At 38.3% G+C, this 25,565-nt stretch overlaps 1 protein-coding gene across 14 annotated transcripts in view; it reads right to left on the minus strand.

The window, feature by feature from the left end:
• The window catches only part of LRRC7 (leucine rich repeat containing 7), a 586,672-nt gene extending 576,274 nt beyond the window's left edge, over positions 1-10,398 (minus strand). For 9 of the 14 annotated variants that reach the window (XM_051857621.2, XM_051857614.2, XM_051857616.2 and 6 more), the window contains exon 1: positions 8,949-9,194. In XM_051857621.2, coding sequence (XP_051713581.1) covers positions 8,949-9,007 — 59 coding nt within the window. In that variant the 5' untranslated portion in view covers positions 9,008-9,194. Of the gene's footprint in view, positions 1-8,948; positions 9,195-9,675; positions 9,724-9,839 lie in introns of those variants that run through there. The other 5 variants (XM_051857607.2, XM_051857612.2, XM_051857606.2 and 2 more) reach the window with 5 other exon arrangements.
• Between the last annotated feature and the right edge of the window lie 15,167 nt (positions 10,399-25,565).

Genomic DNA, 25,565 nt, shown 5'->3' on the forward strand with positions numbered 1-25,565 from the left:
TTATATGAAAAATAAACATGTATAGAATTTCTAGTATTTTCTCCCTGTAAGGCAGTTCAAAAGTATACATTTTTTTTTGCACCAAGCCCTCCTGAGTGTCTGCTGTGTATGTTTGTGTGTTGCATGCATTTTGTCTGTAGGAAGCAAACTTCAGATAAGTGGGGTAGAAAAAGCAACCAACCAATAAACACAAAACATTTCTTCCTATCTTACATGTCTAAATAACATCTCATGAAATAAAATTAGAGATTTGAAATGACAAAACAGGTATTATTATAAGGGTTAATTTAAACTCTGGACTGGTAGAAGTTGACATCCTGGCTTACTGTTAACATCTAGTTTTAGGACTTTCAGACTCTGTCATGTAAAATGGTGTGTGGGATTATATTCACAGATGCAGGAATATGTTCTGTTCTGTTACACCCACAAGTTTCAGAACAGTACACTGAAAGCTGGCATGAGTAAGAACCCTTCCACAAATGAAAATCACAGCTAATGGGCTGATATGTGATGGCTAATTTAGTCATTATGATGTATTTTCAATTTTAAATATTATTTCTGTACTAAGTTTTAATTTTCTTCTTTAAGAGAGTTACTAGGTGAGACTGCACAGGTATCACTTGCTTGATCAATGCTTTGTAAACATTACTATATTTTATTGTTTTTAATACAAGTATATGTTTTGAGACATTTATAAAATTATTTCAAAAATGCATTCTAATTATTGCTAATATGTTTTGTTGGTAGGTTAAAAACAACTTTCTTTAAGTTTCCCAGCAACTAAATTTTCTAGACAATGTAAAGTCTCAAAGGGATAAAGATCACATGTTCTCCTTGATCTGTGATAACTAATAGAGGACATGACAGGCAATCTGTGGAAGTGAAATTGATGCTTTGAGAAGCAATGACTTGAACAGCCCTTGTCTTGACTGTTCAGGAATTTTTTTTAATATACTATTTGTTGAACGCGTATCATAAACATATGTGTATAAAGTCAACTGAAAATAGATCTCAGTAAAAAATAAGAGTGGGAATAAGAGAGGGAAGAGGAAGAGGGGTTGGGAGTGTGAGTGGGAAGGTGGACACAGTGGGAAGAATCACCATGTTCCTAAAGTTGTAATTATGAAGTCTGTAACTGTAAAGCTACACAGTTCTGCATACATTCCTATGAACTTACTTCTAAAGGTACAGTTAGAAACTTGCTACAGGACCCCAAGTCCCCTTAAGCTGGGTGGTAAAAATACCATCTTAAGTTTTAAAGTGATCATATGGATAGGATGAAAGGTCTGGTAATAAAAATAGATAAAATTAAAAAGGAGTAAATGCTTCAACATGGGAAGCAGTCCACATGGTAGACTCATAGAAGGGCAATTGTTTTAAATAGCACTCTGACCTCAGAATCAGCCCTCAAAGCATTCCGGTCTGGCTACAAAGCCCACAAGAACATGTCAGGCTTGGAAAGCCAAGAGAGTGTGGGAAAAATGTCCTACATAAAGGACCTCAGTGGGTGAGACCCCAGTAGAAAGAAGTTGTCATCAAAACTCCCACCTTGCTTATGGCCTTGTCTAAATATTTACAGAATTTGTGGATTCAAAGGCTTCCATAGCCTAGGCAGCTCATGTTAAAAGCCTCAGGTGATCACCGATGTCATACACAACAATGTTAATCCTTAGATTAACAATAACAGTCACTGTGCACTAATTTCCCATGCAGGACCTCTATCCTGAAAGAGTTGTATTAGAACTATGTTTAAGTGCTCACAAAAGATGTATCATTCTTGGGTGCTTCTTCAAAGTTAATTAAGTTTCTAAAAAACAAAGTGAAATTAACTTCAAGATGTAATGACTTTGAACAGCTCGTCTCAACTGTTGAGTAATAGTATTTTTTTGTTTGTTTTTGCTTTTCTTTTTCCACGAAAACTGTTGAACTATTTACTTAGTATAGAGTTGGTCTTCTGTGTATAAAGTTAATCGAAAAGTGGATAATGGGACTGGGGATGGAAGAGGGAGGGGGGAGGAGGGATGGAAGGGCAGTATGGTAGAAAGAATCACTATATTCCTAAAGTTGTACTTATGATATGCATGAAGTTTGTATTCCTTAAATAAGTAAAATGCTTCTTTGGGGGGGGGGAATAAAACAATAAAAATTAAAAAAAATTAAATGAAAAATAATCCAAACTTGTTTTGTGATAGAAAAACTATGTCACAGTACATATATAAACTGATTTAGAAGTGAGAGGGGGCTTGATATTTCTAAGGACCCTTAAAAATGTAACTTTGTAATTGGAGAATATTCACAGAAATGAACCTGTTTAACAAATTCCAACAGTATCATATTTTATCATCCTGAATAGAATACTTTCCTAATCAGTACTTAAGATAATGTTTTATAGAAAGATCCAATGCTAAATCTTAATTAATTTTGGTAGGAAAGCTCATTGATCAGCCCTTAACAAAATTAGAAAACTCAGAGAAATAATTTACTGAAAAAAATGAACATTTTTCTGCCATCCAATATTCATTTAGCAGGAATTATCCTTAAAAAGACTAATAATTTAAATGAACATTTTAATTTACATTAAGAAAGATTTAGTACTCAAATATAGAGTGCTTTAATATTAGTAAAAATTAATTCCATATTTCTCAAATAAAGGCATCTTGGTAAAAATAGAATTTTAAATAGATGCTAAAATTATAGCATTATAGTCTGCCTAGAAGTCAAATCAAAGTGGAAAGCTAAGGCAGCTGTCCAGAAAACTTAAGCCAAATAAAAACTATAGGCAAAATGCAGGCCAAAAAAGAAATGAAAAAAGAAATGTATTTTGGATGGTGTCATCATAGTGGCTTGCAACATTAATTGGATGTATCAGATTATAGTTCCTTTATCCCTATTCCTTTGCTTAAAGAAGGACTCCAACAGTTTCAAGAGGGAAGTTTTACTGGCAGAGGTTGGGAGCTCAAAGATCTGTTTATTTTGCCGTTTCTTCCAGTAACAGTTGTGTGATCTTGAACACGAAAGCAAATTTAGCTGGACCTTGGTTTCCGTTTATACAAGGAGGCTCTCTAAAGCCTTATCTGGTTAAGAAGCATTATGGGCAGGTGTCGTGGCTCACTAGGCGAATCCTCTGCCTGTGGTGCCTGCACTCCAGGTTCTAGTCCTGGTTGGGGTGCTGGTTCTGTCCCAGTTGCTCCTCTTCCAGTCCAGCTCTCTGCTGTGGCCTGGGAGTGCAGCGGAGGATGACCCAAGTGCTTGGGCCCTGCATCCGCATGGGAGACCAGGAGAAGCACCTGGCTCCTGGCTTCGGATCAGCACAGTGTGCTAGCCGTGGCTGCCATTTGAGGGGTGAACCAACGGAAGGAAGACCTTTCTCTCTGTCTCTCTCACACTAACTCTGCCTGTCAAAAAAATAAATAAATAAAAATAAAAAGAAGCATTATGAACTTAATGAAATGGTAAGATTATGGGTTTGTGTGTGTGTGTATGTGTGTATGTATTTTGTGAAGGAGAACAATTAAAGTTATATGTGCAGTGTGCTCAGTGTTCAACAATATGCTATTACCCTAAGGACATCACTAATATTTAACACTCAAAGTTTAACTAGGTATTTGACTTAATTACAATAGCTTTTATAATTGTCTTAAAAATTAATCACACTTGAAATAGGCAAGCTTTTATCATATGTTAAATTACACTGACTCAGAATATCACTGGACAGTAAATATTCAATGTGCTATGAGTGTTTAGCATATGTGGTCCCAGGTATACATGTCACCATCTGACATGACTTGGTAAGGTGCCTGCTGGTGACAAGAACTACAGTGGAGAATGCATTAAATACAGAACACTTAACTAATTACTACCCAAGAAGTCTAATTATGTGCAATTTTAAATTATTTTCATTATACCATCTGTGTCATATTAATTCTTTAAATTCAGCTAGTATATTTTAGCTTTTTATCCATCACTAACCCTTTAAGTGCAACAAATGTCTTCATAACCCTTAGCACTATTTAAGTAAGGTCCATTACTTGTCTTTCCTTCTACTGTCAAGAACTTGACAATGCAGATAGGCTTCTGTAAAATATTTTACACTACATAAAAGTATCTTTTTATTTTATTTTTATTTTTTGACAGGCAGAGTGGACAGAAAGAGAGACAGAGAGAAAGGTCTTCCTTTGCCGTTGGTTCACCCTCCAATGGCCGGCGCGGCCAGCGCACTGTGGCCAGCGCACAGCGCTGATCCGATGGCAGGAGCCAGGTGCTTCTCCTGGTCTCCCATGGGGTGCAGGGCCTAAGCACTTGGGCCATCCTCCACTGCACTCCCTGGCCACAGCAGAGAGCTGGCCTGGAAGAGGGGCAACCGGGACAGAATCCAGCGCCCCGACCGGGACTAGAACCTGGTGTGCTGGCGCCGCAAGGCGGAGGATTAGCCTAGTGAGCCGCAGCGCTGGCTTAAAAGTATCTTTATCTCTTTCCATATAGTATAGAATTCCTGTATTTTTTTTCTGGGTGAATTAAGTAAAATAGCTCTTATCCAACTGTATTTCCAACTGGTATTTTCCTCTATTGGTTCTGTTCTGCTGTTTTTCCCAGGGCCATCTTCTCTTTCTCCCTGTGAAAATCTCAAAATGATAATGGCAGTACTTATGTATCAGTATGCTTGTTTGTTTGTTCAGGTCAGCCTCATTTTATCTGTAATTGAAACTAGCAGCTTCTCACTTGTCCTCTTACAACTTTATCTCTTGAACACCAGAAATTCTAATTCTGTTTTAAAAATTAGACAGCCATACAGGTATTTTGTTGTTGCCTTGTTTTACTTAACGAATTTGTCATAACGCTCTCTGGGGCATAGTAATACCATCTCCTTGCATTAAATATGCTTTCAGCCTTACAGGATTTCATTAAAAGTAAAAATACCTGCTTCAACTGAAGAAACTGAATCTTTAAGAAGTCAATAAATGCATTCTTTAAACAACGAAAACTTCTACTTCATTGTTAAAATGACAAATTATGTCAATGCTAATATACATTTCAATATTTCATTCCTAGTAACTATTATTCCTCTTATGTGTTTTAAAGTAAAATAATATCTTGTATAGAGATTTTAAGTGTATCAGGCTTTGAACAATGTAACAAAAATGAGTGTACACAGGAAATCACTTGGGTTATTAAATTTATTTAATAATTCCCATATGCCTTTGTGTGACAAATGATACTTTTTCTACTGTGATTAATAATTTAAATAGCATATGGCACTTTTCCAGAAGTTTGTAAACTGTATCATGTTTTAAAGTAGACATGACAGCTATTGATTCAAAATTTGCTATATTAAAAACTTACCTAATGTACTTTTATATGAAAGACTCTAATGTAGTATTAAATGGTTCTGTTATGAATTAATTATGCTTAGAAAATAAATAATAGCATTTTCTGTACCAATATTATCTGTTGATCACAAAAGTAATATTATTGTCAAGTATGTAGCTCACTCTTGGAAAGCTGGTCCAACATTTTAATTTCTCATTATATATCAGGGAAAAGAACTGTATGAACTACAGATGTCCATTGTTTAATAACCCCCAATTTTTGTATATGGAGAAAAGTACAAGATATGGAGAAAAAGGCACAGGAATCAAATCTGATTTTAAATATTGGTCCATCACTTTCTCACTATGTGGTATGGACATATCATTTCCTGTCTTTAAACTTCAATTTTCTAATCAGTAAAATGGTGAGAATAATGTATATTATAAGATAATTTTGAAGTAAGGTAGGTGACATTATGATTACAGTTCAGGCACTATGGTAAAAGATGTAAGATAATCAGTGATGCTTACCAATTTCTGAGCATATTAACTTAATTTTAAGTTACAAAATAGAGATATTTGATGGCTTAAGTGACATAATTTTAAAAGATACTCTGCTATCACTATTCACAATACAGATTTACAATTATTTAAAAAGCTCATTTGTATGTCCCCACAAAAATATGCTGCATTTATTCAAAATATTCAAGCTACCTTTCATGTAGGACTTTGCCATGTTATTAGATGTGCATTAATGTTATAATTTAGCAGTCATGTCTAACTGTGTCATTTTAAAGAGACTGATGTAAATTACCTAAGATTACATTCTGGAAGTACCTAAGGTTTTCTTACTCTTCTTTCACTATTTCAGAATAATATCCTGTAGTCATGAATATTTCTAAGGATTCAAATCTTATTCACAGAAAATGTTTAAAAGCTTCATAGAGGAAAATTTTTATAAACTTGTGGTCACTATCTTCTAAAAATTGTTGATTTGCATGACAACTTTTGAGTTTCTACTGAGAATTCACAATTTAGGATTTTAAGACACATACAGAGCTCATCTATGAAACTCTTCTGCTTCCTCATTATAGGTTATAACTGTTACACTCTAGTATAAACCACTATCTTAATATTATCATTACATTTAAAATATTGAAATACTCAACATCTCCCACTGATTAACTAGACTCACAAAAATAATGTGGATAATACTCTACCAACCTGTCATTGCTACTAGAACAATAAATTACATAATGTCTTTTATGAATGGTTGTTATAATTGACAGGTTGAATGAGTAGCATATATTTTCAAAATTCAGAATTTTGAAAAATATTAAATAATTTGTTAATATGGAAAATTTAATGAGAATCCATAAATAATTCCAATGATAATTTATCAATAGTTGTTTACTCTTTGTGTACTTGGTTGACTCTGGAATGCAATTATAATATTATAGAATGTGTGATCCCCTTTAAAATGAGAACAAAGTCTTTCAGAAAATAGAATTGTAATATCAATAGATATAATTTTGATATATCTATTAAAATCTAATGTGTCTGAAGTTTCCAAGTGTTGTTAAAAAGTATATGCTTTAAGTCATGGTTAAAGATATTAGGTTTTTACATCAAATAGTATCATACAATATTATGTATTGAAAGAAGGGCTGAGAAATATCCCGAAAAATTAACACCAGGTAGATAATATGGTTAATAACTCTATTAAGAAATAAGGATTCATATTAATTTGTATCTTTCCATTTTTAAAAAAAATCCAAAGCATAAATTCAAACACAACAATACTTTAGGTCTATGTTCTATATTTTACAGAGGAATTAAAAAAATTAAAAGCTCGTGAAAGAAAGTAGAATTAGATTTTAATTAAGAAAATGTTAATGTCAGCCTAAAGCTATGCTAAAATTCTGAATAAAACATGGCTACTGTAATTGGACCAGATCTGTTTCCTTAGGAAGTTGTTTCTAATTCTGAAGCTGCATATGTGCAAGCATAAGTGATGGAGAACGTAACGGTTGCCATGGTTAAGTACGCATCTTTTCTTGGACAGTCAAATGTTTAAAAAATGTATAAGGAGTTCTCATGATATGTTATGGAAATTGATTCTGCTTTCCTTACCACACAAGTTAGTATGATGCAATGAAGTAGGAGACAGAAATAGCCCACAGTTTAAAAAACTTCAGCCCATTAAGATGGCTTATAAAAAGTGGAGTAAAGATGATACAAGAAATCTCCAAGTCAGGTCACTCTAAATTAGTGTTGGGTAGGCAGTAGGTTCTAACTCCACTAAATTAATGAATAACCAGACCGTAGGACATTTCACAGCCCTCAGATAACACAGGAGTCCAAATGCAGTCCTTGCTAAACACACCTCCAGTATGCTTTTGTCTTGATATTCCTAAGGAAAAATAAACATTCCTACATCCCTACTTTCTCATTCTTTCCTAGCTGGGATCAGGGGTTTCCAGGAGGCAGGGACTTGAGTATCATACTGTCTTTTGCAAAAAAGATCTCCTGGTGGTTCCCTTAGAATCCGGAAGTCAGATTAATGAAGCCCAGGATAGAGGCGTGACACTGGGACTGGAGAGGTGGTAAGTTCTGTTTGGAATCCAGGCAGGTTCTGAGGCGCTGAAGAGCCCACGTGTGAAGGGGCTGGAGAACTTTTCCACCGCTTTCCCATTGGAAATGCCTGATTTTTAAATAGGGGGCCGGCTGGGGGGAGGGGTTAGACAGAAGGTGGGCAGTAAAAAAGAAATGGCAGAGGAGGTTTCAAGCCCTTCACAGCTTATCGATTTACGCATGATCTTTTCCCCCTTTATTCTCACCTCTGGCCAACTTGACTATTTTGCCCTTTTATAGAACGACTTAAGCAGCCGGGATGCTAAGCATCTCATAGGCTCAGCCTGGAACAAAGAAAACCGAGTTCCTAACACTGTATCTCTCCCGTTGGAGGGATCACGTGTCCTGCTTTCGCTGGAATGCACTCTTCTCGCCCACGCTATAAAATCTCTATTGTGCTTAGAAATTTTGCTCACACACAAACTGCTTTTCATCCATCACGAGGGCTACATTTCAACGTATACAGGTACGTATATTTACCTGCTGACCCAGTTACCCCTGCAAGTAAATTCGGTATGTCCAAGGTGTATTGGGAAAGTAACCGAAAAGAGCAGGTGGAAGACCCCCGTGTGTCACCCATCCCACCCCACCCCCCTCGCTTTTGGAAGGAGAACTCCGAAAGGAACGTGGGAGTCGCAGATGGTTCCTTTCTGAAGCCCATTCCCGGGAGTTGTGAAAGTGACCCCTTCCCTTCTCCGCCTCCCGCTGCGCGCTCCCGCCCCCGCCCCCCCTCCCCAATTCGTTCCCTTTGTGCCTTGGTGGGGAGGAGGCTGCGAGAGAGGAAAGGGAGGAGAGGGCGGAGGCGGGTCCTTTATTCAGCCCTGATGGCCGAGAAGTAGTGTAATGAAGCAATTTTGCAGCCATCTCGTCTATTATGAAGTCACACTGTCTTTAAAAGCAATCCATGCACCCCCTACCCGCCGCCCCTGTTCTTGACTCCGCAAACAGTAAAACTGCAGACCGCCAGTAGCCAATCTAACTGCCCGCGAGCCAGGGTGCCAGGATCACCTTAATGCTAATGTGCTTCCCTTCTTCTTTCCTCGTAGGATCCGAACCAAGTCCTGCATCCTAAACGCCTCAGAAAGGAGGATGCAAAATGCTGAAGGGGGCCCCGGCTGGATGGGGAATAGTGCAGGTTCACCAGCTTCTCAGTGCAACACAAAGGAGATGTGCAGGCAGGAGTTGTGTAGCTCAGCGGAGGGGGCCATCATTCTCCCTGACTCCCAGGGAAAGCGTTCACCCTACCGCCACCCCACTTCTCTCTGTCCCCCAGCCTGTCATGGTCCTTCCTCCACTCCATCCCCACAAACCCCACCCTTTCCCACCGAACCCCAATGGCATAAAGATCTCCTAACTGCATTTGTCAAATCCATACGAATTAAGACAGTCATCCAACACCTTCCACAATAAAGGGACAAGTGCAACCTGCCACAAGTGTGTGTGTGTGTGTGTGTGTGTGAGAGAGAGAGAGAGAGAGAGAGAGAGAGATTAAACACGCGCTTCATCCCTCAGACACCTCCTGGCAAAAGCAAACCGAGATGCCCAAGATAACGAAGAGGAGCTTTAGCCAAACCTCAGCTGGAGCAGTGGTCCCAGCACCAGCTCCCAACGTTCGCTCTTTACCTCTCCTTTTCGCAGTATGTAACCCTTTAGGGTCTCTCGCCAGCCCAGACCACTCGGTGTTCCCGTGCACCCGCCCAGTTAGCACCCAATTTCCAAAAGCCCTGAAACCTACCACATCCCCGCCGCCGCCTCCGCGGCCACCGTGCGAGCTACTCGGAACGAGCGCCCCAGCCTCGCGCCCTCCCGCCCCCGCCCCCCCCGGGGGGGAGGGAGACCCTCACCTCCGGGGAGACCCCCGCAGTCCCCTCAGTCACCGAGAGAAAGTGCCTTACTCACATGGCCGGTGGGAGAAACTGCCCATGAGGTTCCGGAGAGCGAGAGAGGTGCAGCTGCCAAGGATTATTCCTTAAAGTGCTCGGTGGTCCGCAGTGGAGTGGGCGCGAGGGTCCTCGCAGGAGGAGGAGGAGAGGGGAGGAGGAGGACGAGGAGGAGAAAGAGGGGATTCCAGGCAGGTGCCACGTTAGACCATGGTGCCGGTGCCCTTCAGGTGGACGGCTGGAGAGGTTCCCGCGGGAAGCGCCGAGGGGAAGCCCGAAGCGCCGGCGGGGGAGGCAGGAGCGCGTCCACTCCCCAGCCTCCGCCTGCCCTGCGCGCCGCGCTAGCGACCGCAGCAGCAGCGGCAGCGGCGGCGGCGGCGGTGGCGGTGGCGGAGGCGCAGCTCCTTCCCCACCCCCAGAAGGCTCCACAGACAATAAATCCTGGGCGGAGAAGAGACGAGCAGGCGAGGCGAATCGGGCACCCAACTCCGTACCACGCTCTGCCCGCAGCTGCGCCTCCGCGGGGCGAGGATCCCCGGGGGCCGGAGCGCAGTGGGCAGCTCTGAGGGGGCTGTGCGCTCCCGCCGCTGCAGGCTACTGCGGTGGTCCGAGTGGGCAGCTGCAGCCCCCGCCTGCGCGAACCCGCGGCCGGGAGGCTGGGTGTCCGTGGCTTCAAGCCCGGGGTTCGCCCGGAGTGGGGTCTTCCTCAGTGCAGCGGCTCGGCGCACAGGTGCCAGGATTGGCAGGCGAGGAGGCGCTGCTCGTGGCTCTCGCCTCCCCGCTCTCCCCGCCCCCTCTTTTCCCACCCCCTTTTCCGACGACACCAGCTGCAGCTGCTTCAAAGTGTGAAAAATGTCAAGGAGATTTTAGAATGATAGGCGCAGGTGACCATATTCACAGCTCTCGGCCGCTTCTGAGGAAATCCTCGCTTGCCCCCCTGACCTCTACTCGGGCTTCCTCAAATTATGAGGAGAAAAAGCCCAGTCTGGCAGAGAATGGAAATGCTCGCCTGCTCCCGGCTCCGTCCACACAGCCAGCTTTTTGAGAAACGGGACCACAAACCGAGCTCTCTGGGGTCCTCCCGCTGACCACGGCGCGCGAGGCAAGGTGGCACGAGGCACCGGGCCCAGCAGCGCGCGGCTGCGGACTCCCCTCGCTCGCGGTCCAGCTCCGGAAGCCGGGCGGCGCGGCGTCTCCGTGCCGCGGACGACTGGGCAGGAGCGATTCCCGGCCTGAGCGCCTGCCTGCGCGCCTGGGCGCCCGCACCGGCTTGGTGACGCCGCGCCCGTGGCTCCGCAGGCTGCTGCTCCTGCTCCTGCTATCTCAGCAAACAAGCGGCCAGGAGCACCGCCTCGGGGGTTCCGCCCCCGCCCGCCTGCCTTGCCTGCTGCAGGTTGTTGGCTGCCAGGGAGAAAAGTCTCTGCTAGAGAGTCGGGTCGCTTCACCTCAGTAGTAGCAGGGACCCTTGCCTCTGCTCTCATGTCCGGTTCTCATTCTGAGTCCAGGGTTACAGCTCTGAGTGTGCATGGAAAAGAGAAAGGGGTTTCCCAAGTTCCTCTCATGTATTCCCTGCCCCTCCTCCTACCAAAAGCACGCGCCGCGCGCGCGCACACACACACACAGACACACACACACACACACACATTCTCACACTTTAAAGTCTCAACAGCAGCAACCTGTTCAAGCATATTGATAAAGCTAATTTTGTATTGAGATTTTTATTCTCTGGTCACATCTGATGAATTCTATCTTTTCAATTGGAAGCAAAATTCCGGAATCATTCTTTTTGTGGAATGAAGGCTTTAGGTTTTACGTTTCATCAATACAAGGGCAAAATAATTTTTCCTTGAGTTCTGTGATCGCTAATATAATCAGACTTTGCAAATGCCACTCTGGAGTGTATGTAAGTTCGCATTTTACTAAAATGAATATGCACCGACTTGCTAACATCTTCAAGGTCAAAAATCTCTTTCCTGGCTGGTAGCACTCTTTTAGAAAGAGATTTTGGAGACAAGCACCTCATGTACAAAGAAAAAGATTGTTCTCTCACTTTATCTGGGTTACAAAGGTGGGCTTTTAAGGACAACTTCCCAGTATATCGTTTTATTTACATGTAGGAGGGAAAAGAAATGAGAGTGTGTCTCAAAAGCTGCGTAATTTTTAAAGTGTTACAAAGCTCCATGAGAAAGGGTTCTGAAATATGCAAAAAAAGTTAAAAGACCTTTTTTTTTTTTTGACAGGCAGAGAGAGAGAGAGAGACAGAGGGAAAGGTCTTCCCTCCATTGGTTCACCCCTATTGCCACACGCTGCACAGATCCAAAGCCTGAAGCCAGGCGTCTCCCCCTAGTCTCCCATGCGGGCTTGGGCCATCCTCCACTGCCCTCCTGGGCCACAGCAGAGAGCTGGACTGGAAGAGGAGCAACCGGGACAGAATCCGGCACCCCAACCGGTACTAGAATCCCGGGTGCTGGCGCCACAGGCTGAGGATTAGCCTAGTGAGCCAAGGCAACAAGACTGTTTTTTTTTTTTTTTTTTTAATCTGACCTCTGTTGACCTCTAGTTTTCATCCTTAGTTTTGTCCTTGTGAAAGGTTCGCTCATTTCAATGCCTCAGTTTGATGGAGTGATAAAAAATTTAAGGTACCAATTGGCATTCTGCTGAAGAAAGACAAAACAAATCATGCAATGACAGCAGATCTTTGTACATTTTCAACTATTTTGAATAAAATTCACACAATAATTTTGCAATAAATTTAATTCAATCATTTCCTAAGTCTATGTAATAGACAATGCTTGGAAGGGCTCAGAAGCTCATCTCAGAAAAGTCTTTGGTTGCTGTGCATTTGAACTAAGAATCTCTTATTTTATCCCCAGGATCCATTCACTTGTACCAAAACATTTGACATAACTTCTATTTAAAATCATAGGCAATTATGAATAACTGCAGATCCCTCTCAGCAATACCCACCAATATAGTTTCCTCCTGTCTTTTAAGTATATTATACCAAAGTGAGTATGAACTTGTCCCCTTCCAATTGAAAAAAGATTATTGTTAGGAACTCTGACTTATGGTGCTGCTGTAATATATTTAGACCATTGGCCTCCTTTCCCCTTTTCTTATCCTGGAGTCTCAATTTGGGCCATAGAAATCCAAGTGGATAAGAGATTTAAAATATGTTCAAATGTGATATAGTGACTCTGAGTTTTAAGAAATGATATTAATAATAATGATGCATTAATTTTTATTGAATTTTTAAAACAACACATTTGTAAGTGATTTATCTTGATCTATGTCACTAAGGTCCATTAATGTTTATTTCTGCATGATAGCTGACTGTAGGAACTTATCTTATTCATATATTGATGATAATAGTGCTATTACAAGTAATGCTGTTATGAGGATGTTTGTTTATCTCTTTCTCTCTCTCCTTTTTTTTTTTTTTTTTTTGACAGGCAGAGTTAGACAGTGAGAGAGAGAGACAGAGAGAAAGGTCTTCCTTCCGTTGGTTCACCCCCCAAATGGCTGCTATGGCCGGCACGCTGCGCCGATCCGAAGCCAGGAGCCAGGTGCTTCTCCTGGTCTCCCATGCGGGTGCAGGGCCCAAACACTTGGGCCATCCTCCACTTCCTTCCTGGGCCACAGCAGAGAGCTGGACGGGAAGAGGGGCAACCGGGACAGAATCCGGCACCCCAACCAGGACTAGAACCCTGGGTACCAGTGCCTCAGGCAGAGGATTAGCTAAGTGAGCCGCAGCGCCACCCTGTTTATATCTCTTTACATATGTGCACATGAGTTTTCCTATTTGATATATGATCTTGGATTGTATTTCTGCGTTATAGGATAGAATATATTCAATAAAAATTAATTTAAAAACCATTTCCACTCATACTAATATGTATAAAGCTTTTCTTGTTCCCACCTGGTACTTTGTATTATCAGGGATTTCATATTGTTCTGAAAGATGTGAAGTGATACTTCATTATGATTTAAATTCGTATTTTCTTGCTTACTTAAGAGCACATTTTACTAAGTTTATTTACCATCCACATTTATATTATGAAGTTTATTTACATTTGTTTATTTTCAGTTGCGTTTTCTTGATTTATATGCATACATGTGTGTGTATTTTTTACTCTAATACTTTGTCAGTTATATAATCTTTGATTTTGGCTGGTACTATGGTGTATTTTTATGAAAAGCAATTTTAATCTGTTAGAGTCAACTTTATCAATATTTTATGGTATGTTGTTTATGTCTACTTAAGAAAACCTTCCTCCACTAAGATTATAAATATATTTTTCTCTATTGTATTTCAAAATGTCTATTCTTTATCTTTCAGACTGTACCATGTAAAATAGGTTCTCTGATGTGAGGTGGGATTAATTCTATTTTTTTTTTTATTTTTCCCCATGGGGTAAGTAATTATACTGCTATATAGTGGTCATATGTCAGTTCATTGGCCTATATTGAAGCTGTAATTTGGTCTTGTTTGTCTCTTTGTACAGTACAAGTGGAAAACTATAATTACTACTATCACTTCATAATTGATATTGATGTGTGGCAAGAACAATAAAGCTATTGTTCTTCAGAATGTTTTTGACTTTCTTCATCCTTTCTTTTTGTGCAATTAAATCTCAAGTATAGTACACATCTGAGCTAGCTTATTTAATTTTTATCAGTTTTCAGATCACTTAAAAATGGATTGTGATTTCACAAGACTTTGTTCTGTGTAGTGCTATGTGAAATTGTCAATTTCCTCTCACAAGAACTTCAGACTAAATTTATCATGCCAGAGCACCAATAGACATGTCGTCTCAGATAAAATCTAAGTAAAAAGACCAACAAAGAAGAATGAAATATCTTTTTTAAAAGTGCAGAAAGTTTACTAAGATGTTGCAGTATAAAAATTTCCTGAGAATGACTTCATCATCTTTAGGTAGTTTATTAATTACAGAAAATATTTTAAATACATTTTGTCATTTTAAAATTAATATTGTATAGTTAAAACAACCTAAAGGTTCTCTAGGCCTGTATTAATCTAGATACTTTTTTAAAGATTTATTTATTTGAAAGGCATATATATATACATGTGTGTATATATATATAGAGCGAGCAGAGAGAGAGAACCCTTCCATCCTCTGGTTCACTCCAGTATCCAGGGCTGGGCCAGACTGAAGCCAGTAATCTAGAACTGTCTGGGTCTCCCATGTAGGTACAGGGGCTTGTGCACTAGGGCCATCTTCCATTTCTTTCACAGATGCATTAGCATGGAGGTGGATCAGAAGTGGCGCAGCTGGGACTCAAACTGTCACACATATGTGATACTGGCATTATAGGAGTAGTCTTAACCTGCTGTGCCACAACACTTGTACCTAATCTATGTCTTAAAATTAATACAAGTCATTATTATTAATTTTAAGAACCAAGTGATATAAAAACAGATAAAGAATTGATTTTTTCTAGCAAAGCTTTTTTATTGACACTTATAAATTACTTAAGAAATTCCAGTAGTCTGAAAATATATAAATCCAAATTGTATGACTGATCAGAGTTCAGATTACACATCCACACAATCTAAAGCATATTCAGCAGACATCTGAAATGGAAAGTGCAATCCTTTAATCCAATAATCTGTACATTGTTAATATTAAATTGTTGCTGTGCTAAACAAGTGAGTTTAGGCACAGCAATTATTTTACCTTGAAAGTTAGGTCAAAAAAAGCTGCTGCTTTTTGTCTGCTTTGTGCTTATCATACCTCTAGATATAAAATGGAAAAATTAGCTACAATTAAATTCTTATATTAGTTCCTTTTAAAATCCCTGCTAGAGTGGTACCTTGTTATCAAACCCATCATTGTATCACATTTGGCACATTCTTACATAACTCAAGTCTCAGAACTTCAATTACCGTATTAGAAATTTGCTTGACTTCAGAAAAGACAAATCCTAGGAAATATTGCCTCTCCATTCAACAATAAGGGACTAGAAGAAGCCAGAGCAACATTAGGATCTTTTTGTTATAATATAATATCACATCTAACTGACATGACAAGTATGGAGGTGAATGTCAGTAAATTAAATCCTAATCTGTGGCATAATATTGTTTTTATTTTTTAAAGATTTACTTATTTTATTTGAAGGATAGAGTTATATATATAGAGAGAGAGACAGAGAAATCTTCCATCCACTGGTTCACTCCCTAGTGGCTTCCAGTGACCAGGCTGGGCCAGGCAGAAACCAGGGGTCAGGAGCCAGGAGCATCTTCTAGATATCCCACGTGGGTGCAGGGGCACAAAGACTTGGCCATCCTCTGCTGCTTTCCCCAGTACAGTACCAGGGAGCTGAATTGGAAGTGGAGTGGCCAGAATTCGAAATGGTGCCCATATGGGATGCTGTCACAGCAGATTGTGGCTTTCTTTAATCCATTGTGTCACAACGCCAGTCCCTGTGGCAAAATATTCTATGCCATGATAATTTTGTTTTGCATTTTTTCTTTTCTAGTCGTTTTGTAGTCTTCTGTACTTACATAAACTTGTCAGTGTATTTTCCAGAGAGAACATAGTCAAATAGTGATGGCAAATACAGTAAATTCAGAAACCTGATTGCATCATTAAATCAGCTATATAAACTATTTACTTTCATTTTACTTTTTGAGGCAGAAAAACAGAGAGACTGACAGATATCTGTCAGTCCACTCTCAAAGCCCTGTAACAGCTGGGGCTGCGTCAATCCAGGTCTCCAATGTGTATGACATGGGTCCAAGTACTTGAGGCATTATCTACTGTTTCCCAGATTGTTCGTTAGGAGGAAGTTGGATCATAAGTGGAGGAGCTGGAACTTCAACCAGGCACTCTGATATGAGATGCAAGCATCTTATCCACTGCTCCAAATGCCTGCTCCTAAATCATATATTTTCAGTGAAAGCAGGATAAATGTAGCTTTATTGGGTCTTACTGCTTCGTTTTTGTCAAGGCCAAAGAAGCAACTTTTAGTATGTAAAATCTTCTAGGATTTTTCAGTATGTTACATATTTAGGCATTGGATATCCTTTCCTTTATTTCCTTTCTTTCTTTTTGGTTTGTTGCTGTTAGGATTTTAAAATCCTTTTTGGTAAAGATTCTGTATATTCATGTGTTGTCTCTGCAGCCTGTTCTCCATAACGTCTCCTCATTTTATCTCCCACATCTCTTAATGTCTGTTTCATATTTTTCTGTCTCTCTGAGCTACATTTTATGTTAATTTGTAGTTTTCATTCTCTGATTTACTAATTCATTATCTCTCAATTATGTTATATTTAGCCCATCATTGTATTTTAACTGTCACTAATTTTATTTATAGTTTCAATAAATTCTATTAGTTGTATATTGAAATCTTCTCATCCTTTCTGAGAGCATCATACATCTTGCTTTTATTTGTGATTAATTCCTCTGTATTACATGCTGTATCTAATAATTTCAATACGTGAAGTCCAGGGGATCCAATTTTTGGGTTGCTGCTTTATTTTCTCCTAACTTTTCTTATGGAACAATACTTAGTTGGAATGTGGGCTTATTTTCAGTTGAAATTTACTGTGGGAATTGTGTGAACCCTTGGTTGTTTCTCACTGATAAGAATTTAAATTTGTTTCTTCCAGGTGTTTCAGAGAGCTGGCTGCCTAAATCATTTCGATTTTTAACTTTGGATTTCCCAGATCACACAAATAAGCTCCAAATGCTGAAAACAGGCATGCCTGTGGTTATAAATTCTTAGAAAAGGACTTATCCCCACTCACAGCCAAGGCTGAAAGCTAATAATATAATGTGCAGTGTTTATTTTCTAGGGGTTATTTTCTAAATTAACCACTTAGTGAAAATAGAAGCTTTGAGAGTATCAAATTTAAGTAGACGTTTATATTCATTTTTAGATTCTGTAAGCTAGTGGTCTAATAACCTGTTCAGTTGCCTGTTAATAATTCTAGACTACAGAAATTTGAAAAAGTCTTCAGGGAGTTGTATAAGTAATGCTTCTAACCATGGTACTTTCCTGTGTTCTCTTAATTTTTGGCCTTCAAGGATTTCTCTTCTTTCTTGGAAATTCACTGCCCATAAAACAGCAAAATACACACACACACAAACAAAAGTCAGTTTATTTTTATCCAGCATTTCTAGATGTTTTATTCTGGAGGTATTTCTATGATTTTTAGCCTGTCATATTTTCAAAGTGGGCAACCTTATCTGTTTATATTACAGTTTTTGATGTGATTTTTTTGGTGCCAAATGTTAGTTAAGTAATTTCTATAGTTCTTTGCTATAAAGCATATTATAAGATAGATTTGTTTATTTATTTAACAGGCAGAGTAACAGAGAAAGAAATCTTCCATCCACTGTTTCACTCCCCAAACAATGGCAAAGGCTGGTGTTGGCCCAGGCTGAAGCCAGCAATCTGGAATTCCACCTGGGTCTCCCACATGGGTGGCAGGGGCCAAGTCCTTGGGTCACCCTCTGCTGCCTTCCCAGGAACATCAGCAGGGAGTTGGATCTGGTAGAAGCAGAGCAGCTGGGAGTGTAAATAGCTTTCCAATATGGAATACCTGGTGTTGCAAGTGACAGCTTAACCTTCTGTGCCACAATACTGGCTCCTATGGAGCCCAGTATAGGAGGTGACAGTGGAAATGAGCCTTGTCATCACAATGTTGTAACAAAGCATATAATCTAACTTTACTGCCTAATTACTTCTAAGTGGAACAAAAACATATTTTTGGTTATTACTTTTATGTTCCTAATACATTTTCAGGGTCTGTTAAAGAAAAATGTTTTTCAAGTACCCATTATGTCCATAGTCAGATAATAAACACCAAATGAATTATTTTTAATTATAGTACACACCAATGAATAGTATTAATGATTACTATTTGACTACAGTCTTCTCTCCAGGTTGGAATGGTAGTGTACATGAGTAACTTGAATGGAGTTTGTGAATGGTGTTCTGAACATCTTCTAACAGCTAGGACTTTAAAATCTAAGATAATGGCAGATGTTTTGCCTAGTGATTAAGATGCCAGTTAGCATACCTGAATCCCACATTGAAGTGTCTGGAATTTAATTCCCAAATCTAGTTCTTGATTCCATCTCTATGCTAATGAAGACTCTGGAAGACAGTGTTGATGACTCAAGTTGGTCCCTGCCACCCTTTTGGGAGACCTGGATTAAGTTTCCTATCCCCATCAAATGCCAGTCATTGCAGACATTTGGGGAATGAAACAGATGATGGGAACTCTCTGTCTCTCTCTCCCTGCCTTTCAAATAAATAAATTAAGTGAATCTAAGACAAAAAGTTAGGACACCAAGGGAATTTAGCCCATTTTTGATCCCCAAAACACATAAAAGAGAATTCAATAAGCTAGGAAATGCTGGAAGCAAAAAACCTGATAGCAAATAGCACTGTTAAAGACTATAATGAAACCTATTCTCTGATGAACTTATTTTTTTCTAAACATAGAACTAATAAATGTTTATTGTGAAGATTCCAAACAATGAAGAAATTTTTAACATGAAATATGAAAATTGTCTATAATCTTTTCCCTTGAGATAGCCACGGTTAATAATGTGGTGCACTTTTCTGAATTTTTCTCAATATAGTTTTTAATTAATTTATCCCCAGAAATGTATTCTTACTATGTATACTACCTTATAACTTGCTTTTTGCTGAATTATATGTTATTAAATATCCTTCTATTTTAGAATTGTTGTGGTGGTACCTCATTCTTTTTACAGGCTTCAGAGAATTCCACTACATGGATATATCATATTTTATGTAGTTTATTTCCTGTTAGTGGCTATTAGAGTCTAAAATGTTCACCACTGCAATAATTTTGCAAATAATATCCTTGTATAAATAAATGTCTGTGTTATTGTGTTGATTTGTCTAGTATATATTTTTAGAAATATCATTGACAGTTCAAAAACTACATTTACAAAATATTTATGGATAGTGTTGCCCCCCCCCAAATGTTAAACTAGCTAATGTTCTCACAAAGTGTGTATCAGAATTCCTATTTGCTTACTAATATTGACCCTGGGTACCAGTTATCACTCAAGTCTTTCCAACCTGACAGACATATTTCACTTATTTTATCTCTGTGTCTACAGTAATGAAAGTTTGCAATGTAGAATCATGATTATAAAAGTTTGAAATGCAGAGAATTTACCTTATCTTTTATAAATTGAAAAATTTGTTTCTCTGTATTTTCAATCTATATCAAAAAGTAAGCAGAAATGAAGTGCTCACATAGATATTAAAAAATCAGTTTTTAGTTAAGTCCCTGGAGATTTTAGTTGGGAAAAAGAAAAAGTGTTGAGTTTTCTCAGTTCATTATGAATCCTTACTATCCCAGCATCCAGTTCTGTCTCCACATTTCGTCCACGAAAAGGTCACAGATCTGAGAATCTCTGATATCTCCCAGGATTTAAACCACATCAATAAACTAACCTTCACCCAGTTTAGTTAAAGGGATGCTTTAGTGTTTAGACAGAAATTTAGCATTACATAGATACAGCCAAAGGGTTTTTGATAACCTTATTCTTCCCATAAGACACTGACAGTTCACAGTGTGTCATCTTCAACTCCATTACATTTTCTTAGTTCTTTGCTGGAAAATGTCACAGAACAATATCTCTAAGCTTGGGTTATTTAATGTATTTGTTCTTGAAAAAGTAAAATAAAATTAAAAACAGTTCACTGTCAGGCATTTAAGGTTAATATTTAATTTTAATCAAAAATGAATAGTATTTACTTCTGTACATTAACTTCTCCACATAGCACAATGCATATTAAAATAAATAAGAATCTTGGGGCTGGCACTGTGGGACAGTGATTTAAGCTGCTGCCTGTAATGCCTGCATCCCATATGAGCACATGTTCTACTCCTGGTTGCTACACTTTCAGTCCGACTTCCTGCTAATGTGCCTAAAAAAGCAAAAGAAGAGGGTACAAGTATTCGAACCCCTGCCACTCATGTGGGAGACCCGGATGAAGTTCCAGGCTCCTGACTTTGTCCGTTTGGGGAGTGGTTGGAAAACTTTTCCCTTTCCCCGTCTTTCGTCTTTCCATCTATCTATATAACTCTGCCTTTTAAATAAATGAATGAATCTTTTTTTAAATAAGACTCTTGTAGCTTTGAGACTGAATAGATAATATGAAAATCATAATGAACACAGTTTCTTTGCAGCATTAAACCAGTGAAAGTGTTTTTTCTTAAATGATTTACTTAAATATAATTTCATTATATAAACAGATACTGGATCAGGATGCAGACAATATCTTTTAAAGTCTAATAAGGTATAATGTTAAATGCATATCTAAAAAGACTAGAGAGATTTTACTATTTATATTTAACTTCCAAATATTCTGTTTCTAAATATATCTATATAAATTCCTGTTTCTCTTTAGTATACATCTGGTTAAATTAAGATTGCCATTTACAGAGATTATTTCTCTTACTTGGAAATAAATCAAAATTTTATATAGGTAGCAGAATTATCACATTAAAAACTCCTTAATTCAAAATTTAACTACCTGCTTATGTTACCCACCATGTGTGTTCAAATATCTTCGTAGCTATAATCGCATACCAAAATTATTTGAGTAAAATTCATTTTATTTATATTTTCACTATTTTTCTATGCTTATTAACATGCCTAATTATTTTATTGAAATTATATGCTGTTATCTGATTTCTATAAAAATGGCTATTAAATTTAAGTCTTTTTGAGCTCTATTTTTAAATTCTACTTCTACTGGCTATACAGTTGATGGCATAAATGGTATAAGATGTCATTTAATTCATTTAGTGAAGGTCAGATATGTGCGAACACCTGATGTGCAATGCAGAATGTATGATACTAACTGATTGGCAATGATTGGCTTGGGCATTTGACTCTCTTAGAAACAGGAAGGTCAAAATCTCCAGCTACGTGATAAGGTTTATCCAATCATATATGCAGTTGATGTAAATATCTAGTACCTTGCTCCAGTGTGATACTGCGAACTTCTTTCCACAGAAGTTAGACTCCATTTTAAATGTGTTTTTCCCCCAAGAAGGAGTTGATTATTTCCACCTCCACCCAGCTGCTCTCTGATGTACCACCTCCAGACAGCTGTTCCCTGATAATGTTATCACAAGAGCACAAAACATTTTCATCTCAAACTAGCATAACTTATAAATCAAAGTGCAATGTAGATCAGCTCTTAAACGTAGAAACATGTGCATATTCCCTGCTACTACTGTTAATCCACCCTCTTCCTACTGTCCTCACAACATAGCAGAGCAGTCATACATGACTGCTTCTCTTATCTTAACCTTCACAGACCATTAATTATTTTCTATTATTCCTGCTTCTCAATTCCCACAACCTTTCATAGTCAAGATGAAATAGTCATAGATCAAGTCTCTGGACTCCAGGAACTTAAAATCCAGTGAGTTCTCATCAATGTTTGAAAAACCACTGAAAAAAATGAGATACTGGATCCTCTATTTTCAGTAACTTAAGTCCAATGTTAAATGCCACTTCTAGGAGCATCAGAGATAAGGAAATTGTCTTTCTATCTTACTTTCAGAGATGATTTATTTTTATAAAATGAAGCAAAGAGCATAGTAGAATGTTTACCTAGTACAAAGAATTATGAATATAAACAAGTATAATGCAAGCCCTTGCAATATGTTCAAACCAGTAAGGGGAGTAAAATATATACAAATCTTTGAAGATCACCTCTTAAATAGATCATTTTATTCTTTGTGATAATTCATGGTAGCTGAAATTATTTTTATGTCTTGAAGATTAGAATGGGCATGAATATGAGAACTGAGAGTAGAAGATGATACTGGATACTTTTTTCTGTAAAATAAAATGGGTCAGTGGTAGTACTGACAATTGACATGAAAAGAAAACCAAGCATAAAGTTCAGGCTTGGCTACTGGCATTATTTGGTGCAAAGAATAAGATAGTTTGAGAAAGAATATTACATTGATTTCATGGAAGTCAAACAACAAAATGTGATTCTGCCCTATGACTCCACTGAATCTTGGCTAAAAGGACTAAAATGAGGAAACACTGATCATGTTCAGACTTTTTATTGCAAGCAATAAAGGCTCCAAAGAATATATGCTGACTTTTGGAGGAGTGTGAAAAATCAGCATAGGAAGATGATTCTGAATGAATACCTTAACAGGAAATATTTTATGAGTTCAAAGTGGAGTGGGGTTGCTAGGAAATATTATTCATAAATGAGGGTACATTTCTAAGTCCTTGATAATTTGTGTTTAAAATGGTTCACTGTCAATAGCCCTATATATCTCACAGAGTACAGGAGCTCCTAAAATCCCAGGAAGAGCATGCAGAGGCGCAGCTGTGGAGAATACTCCTATCAGAAAATAACTCAAAGAGTGTTTTCCAGAGAATATGATAATGTGTTCTGACTCTATGATGAGAATTACAAAATCTTAAAGAAAGAAATAGAAGAGGATACCAACAAATGGAAAAATCTTCCATGCTCATGGATTGAAAGAATCAGTATCATCAAAACGTCCATTCTCCCAAAAGCAATTTATAGATTCAATGCGATACAGAGTTCAGGAGTTCTTAAAATCCTAGGAAGAGCATGCAGAGGTGCACCTATGGAGAATACTCCTATCAGAAAATGACTCAAAGAGTGTGTTCCAGAGAATATGATAATGTTTCCTGACTGTGTTTGCAGCCCTATCAGTGGAGATTAGTTCATAAAATTTTAAGTGGGGACAAAGTATTAATCAGATAAATCATTATTAACCTCCCCATAAAACTCAAATATAATATATTTCCTTTAAAGTCTTTGGCATTTAGCTCTCTATTTCATAGAAAAAGGAACAAATCAAACTGTTTTGAAATTTTCAAAGATATATGTTAACAAATTATGACATGATATCATAAATTGCATTCTCAAAATTCATCTAAGCAAGTGTTTATAAAGTAATATCTAAACACTACTGAAATAACAGTTAATTAGAAAGTCTTTGAGTAGTCCTAAATTCTTTCTACGATCTTCATTGCCCTTTTTAACTATGGTCATCCGCATTCTCAATTTCAATAATATGTCAAGTAACAAATCATCACTTGGATGTTGTAAGGCCATTTACTGTCCTCAGACATGGTAGGGTAACTGATATGGAGAAACATTGAACCATACTTCTGTCTGTCGTATTTAGCCATGCAGAATTACTGAGTAAATATATGACTTTAGATGATTCCCTAGAGGTAACAGGTTAGAAACTGTTTATGGGGTTAAGAATAAAAAATTGAAGAAAGGAAGATATGGTTTCAAATTCTGGTTCTACTAAAGTGTCCAAATTTTGCATCTGTAAGTTCCTAAGTATTTCTATTTATTCAATAGTAATGATACATACCTCTCTGGGTTGTATGAATATTGAGGAAAATAATACCTATAAAGTGCTTCACATGTGTTTGGCATGTAGTAAGGGCACTATCAATTACATTATTTACTATTAACCTTCATATTTACATGTTAGTCTAGAATCATAAGCATAACAACCACAAATAATGATTTCCTTCTCCATTAGGCTATTAGTTTTATGTGGATAGTGATAATGTCTATCATATTCATCACCACATCTCCATAATGCTTGCCAAGACACTTGTTGAATTTTTGTTGTTGTTGATTTATTGAATGGATATGTATCACCTGGGAACTTTTTGAAATCCTTTTTACAAAAGTTTTATGGGGTCAGCATTGTGACATTGCAGGTAAAGCCACTGCTGTGATGCCAGCATCCTATACGTGTCTTTGTTCAAGGCCTGTTTTCTCCAGTTCCTATCCATTTCCCTGCTAATGGCCTGGGAAAAAAACAGCAGAAGATACCCCAAGTACTTGCACCCCTGTACCCAAGTGGGTTGAAACTCTTGGCTCTTGGCTTCAGCCTGGCCCAACCCCAGTCTTTGTGGCCATTTGGGGAGTGAACCAGCAGATGGGAAATTCTCTCTAACTCTTTCAAATAAATAATAAATGAATCATTTAAAAAGTTTTATTGATTTAGTGAAAGAGAGAAAAAGAAAGCATGCCCATATACTGGTTGACTCCTCAAATGTCCACAACAGCCATGTCTTGGCTGGCCTGAAGCCAGGAGCCAGAAGCTTCATCTGGGTCTCACTTGTGGGTGGTAGGAACCCAATTACTTTGGCCATCTCGGAGTTCTTACTCCCACTGCTGCCTCCGAGGGTCTTCATTGGCAGAAAATTGGAGTCAGGAGCTGGGAGTTGAACACAAGTCCTCGAAGAAAATGGCTATTTTAACTATTAGGCTAAATGTTTGATACTATCTGGGGGACATTTACAGAACACAGTGGTCTTAAACAAAACTTTGTTAGGTATTTATGTACATAGGGTAAAGAATCAGGTGTTTGTATTACATCTAAATAAAACTTGCAAAATATTGCAGAATCCTACTTTGGCTGATGTGAGGAGGAGCCAAGTTTGTGATCATTTGTCTATGATGAAAACACCAGTAAAGATCAATTTAGTGATTTAAGTTGTAGTCTTTCTAATCAACCACAGCTGATGTTATTCAAATTGTCCAAAAGTTATACTTAATGTATTGTCTCTAAAATATGTCACTTAATAAAATGTTTTTATTATTTCTTTTTCTTTTTTTTTTTGACAGGGTAGTCAAATTTATTTCCAAACAGAAGCTTTGTTGGGCTGCATCAAATGCAGGAGAA

This window comes from Oryctolagus cuniculus, chromosome 7 (assembly GCF_964237555.1).
Source record: "Oryctolagus cuniculus chromosome 7, mOryCun1.1, whole genome shotgun sequence".
NCBI lineage: Eukaryota > Metazoa > Chordata > Mammalia > Lagomorpha > Leporidae > Oryctolagus > Oryctolagus cuniculus.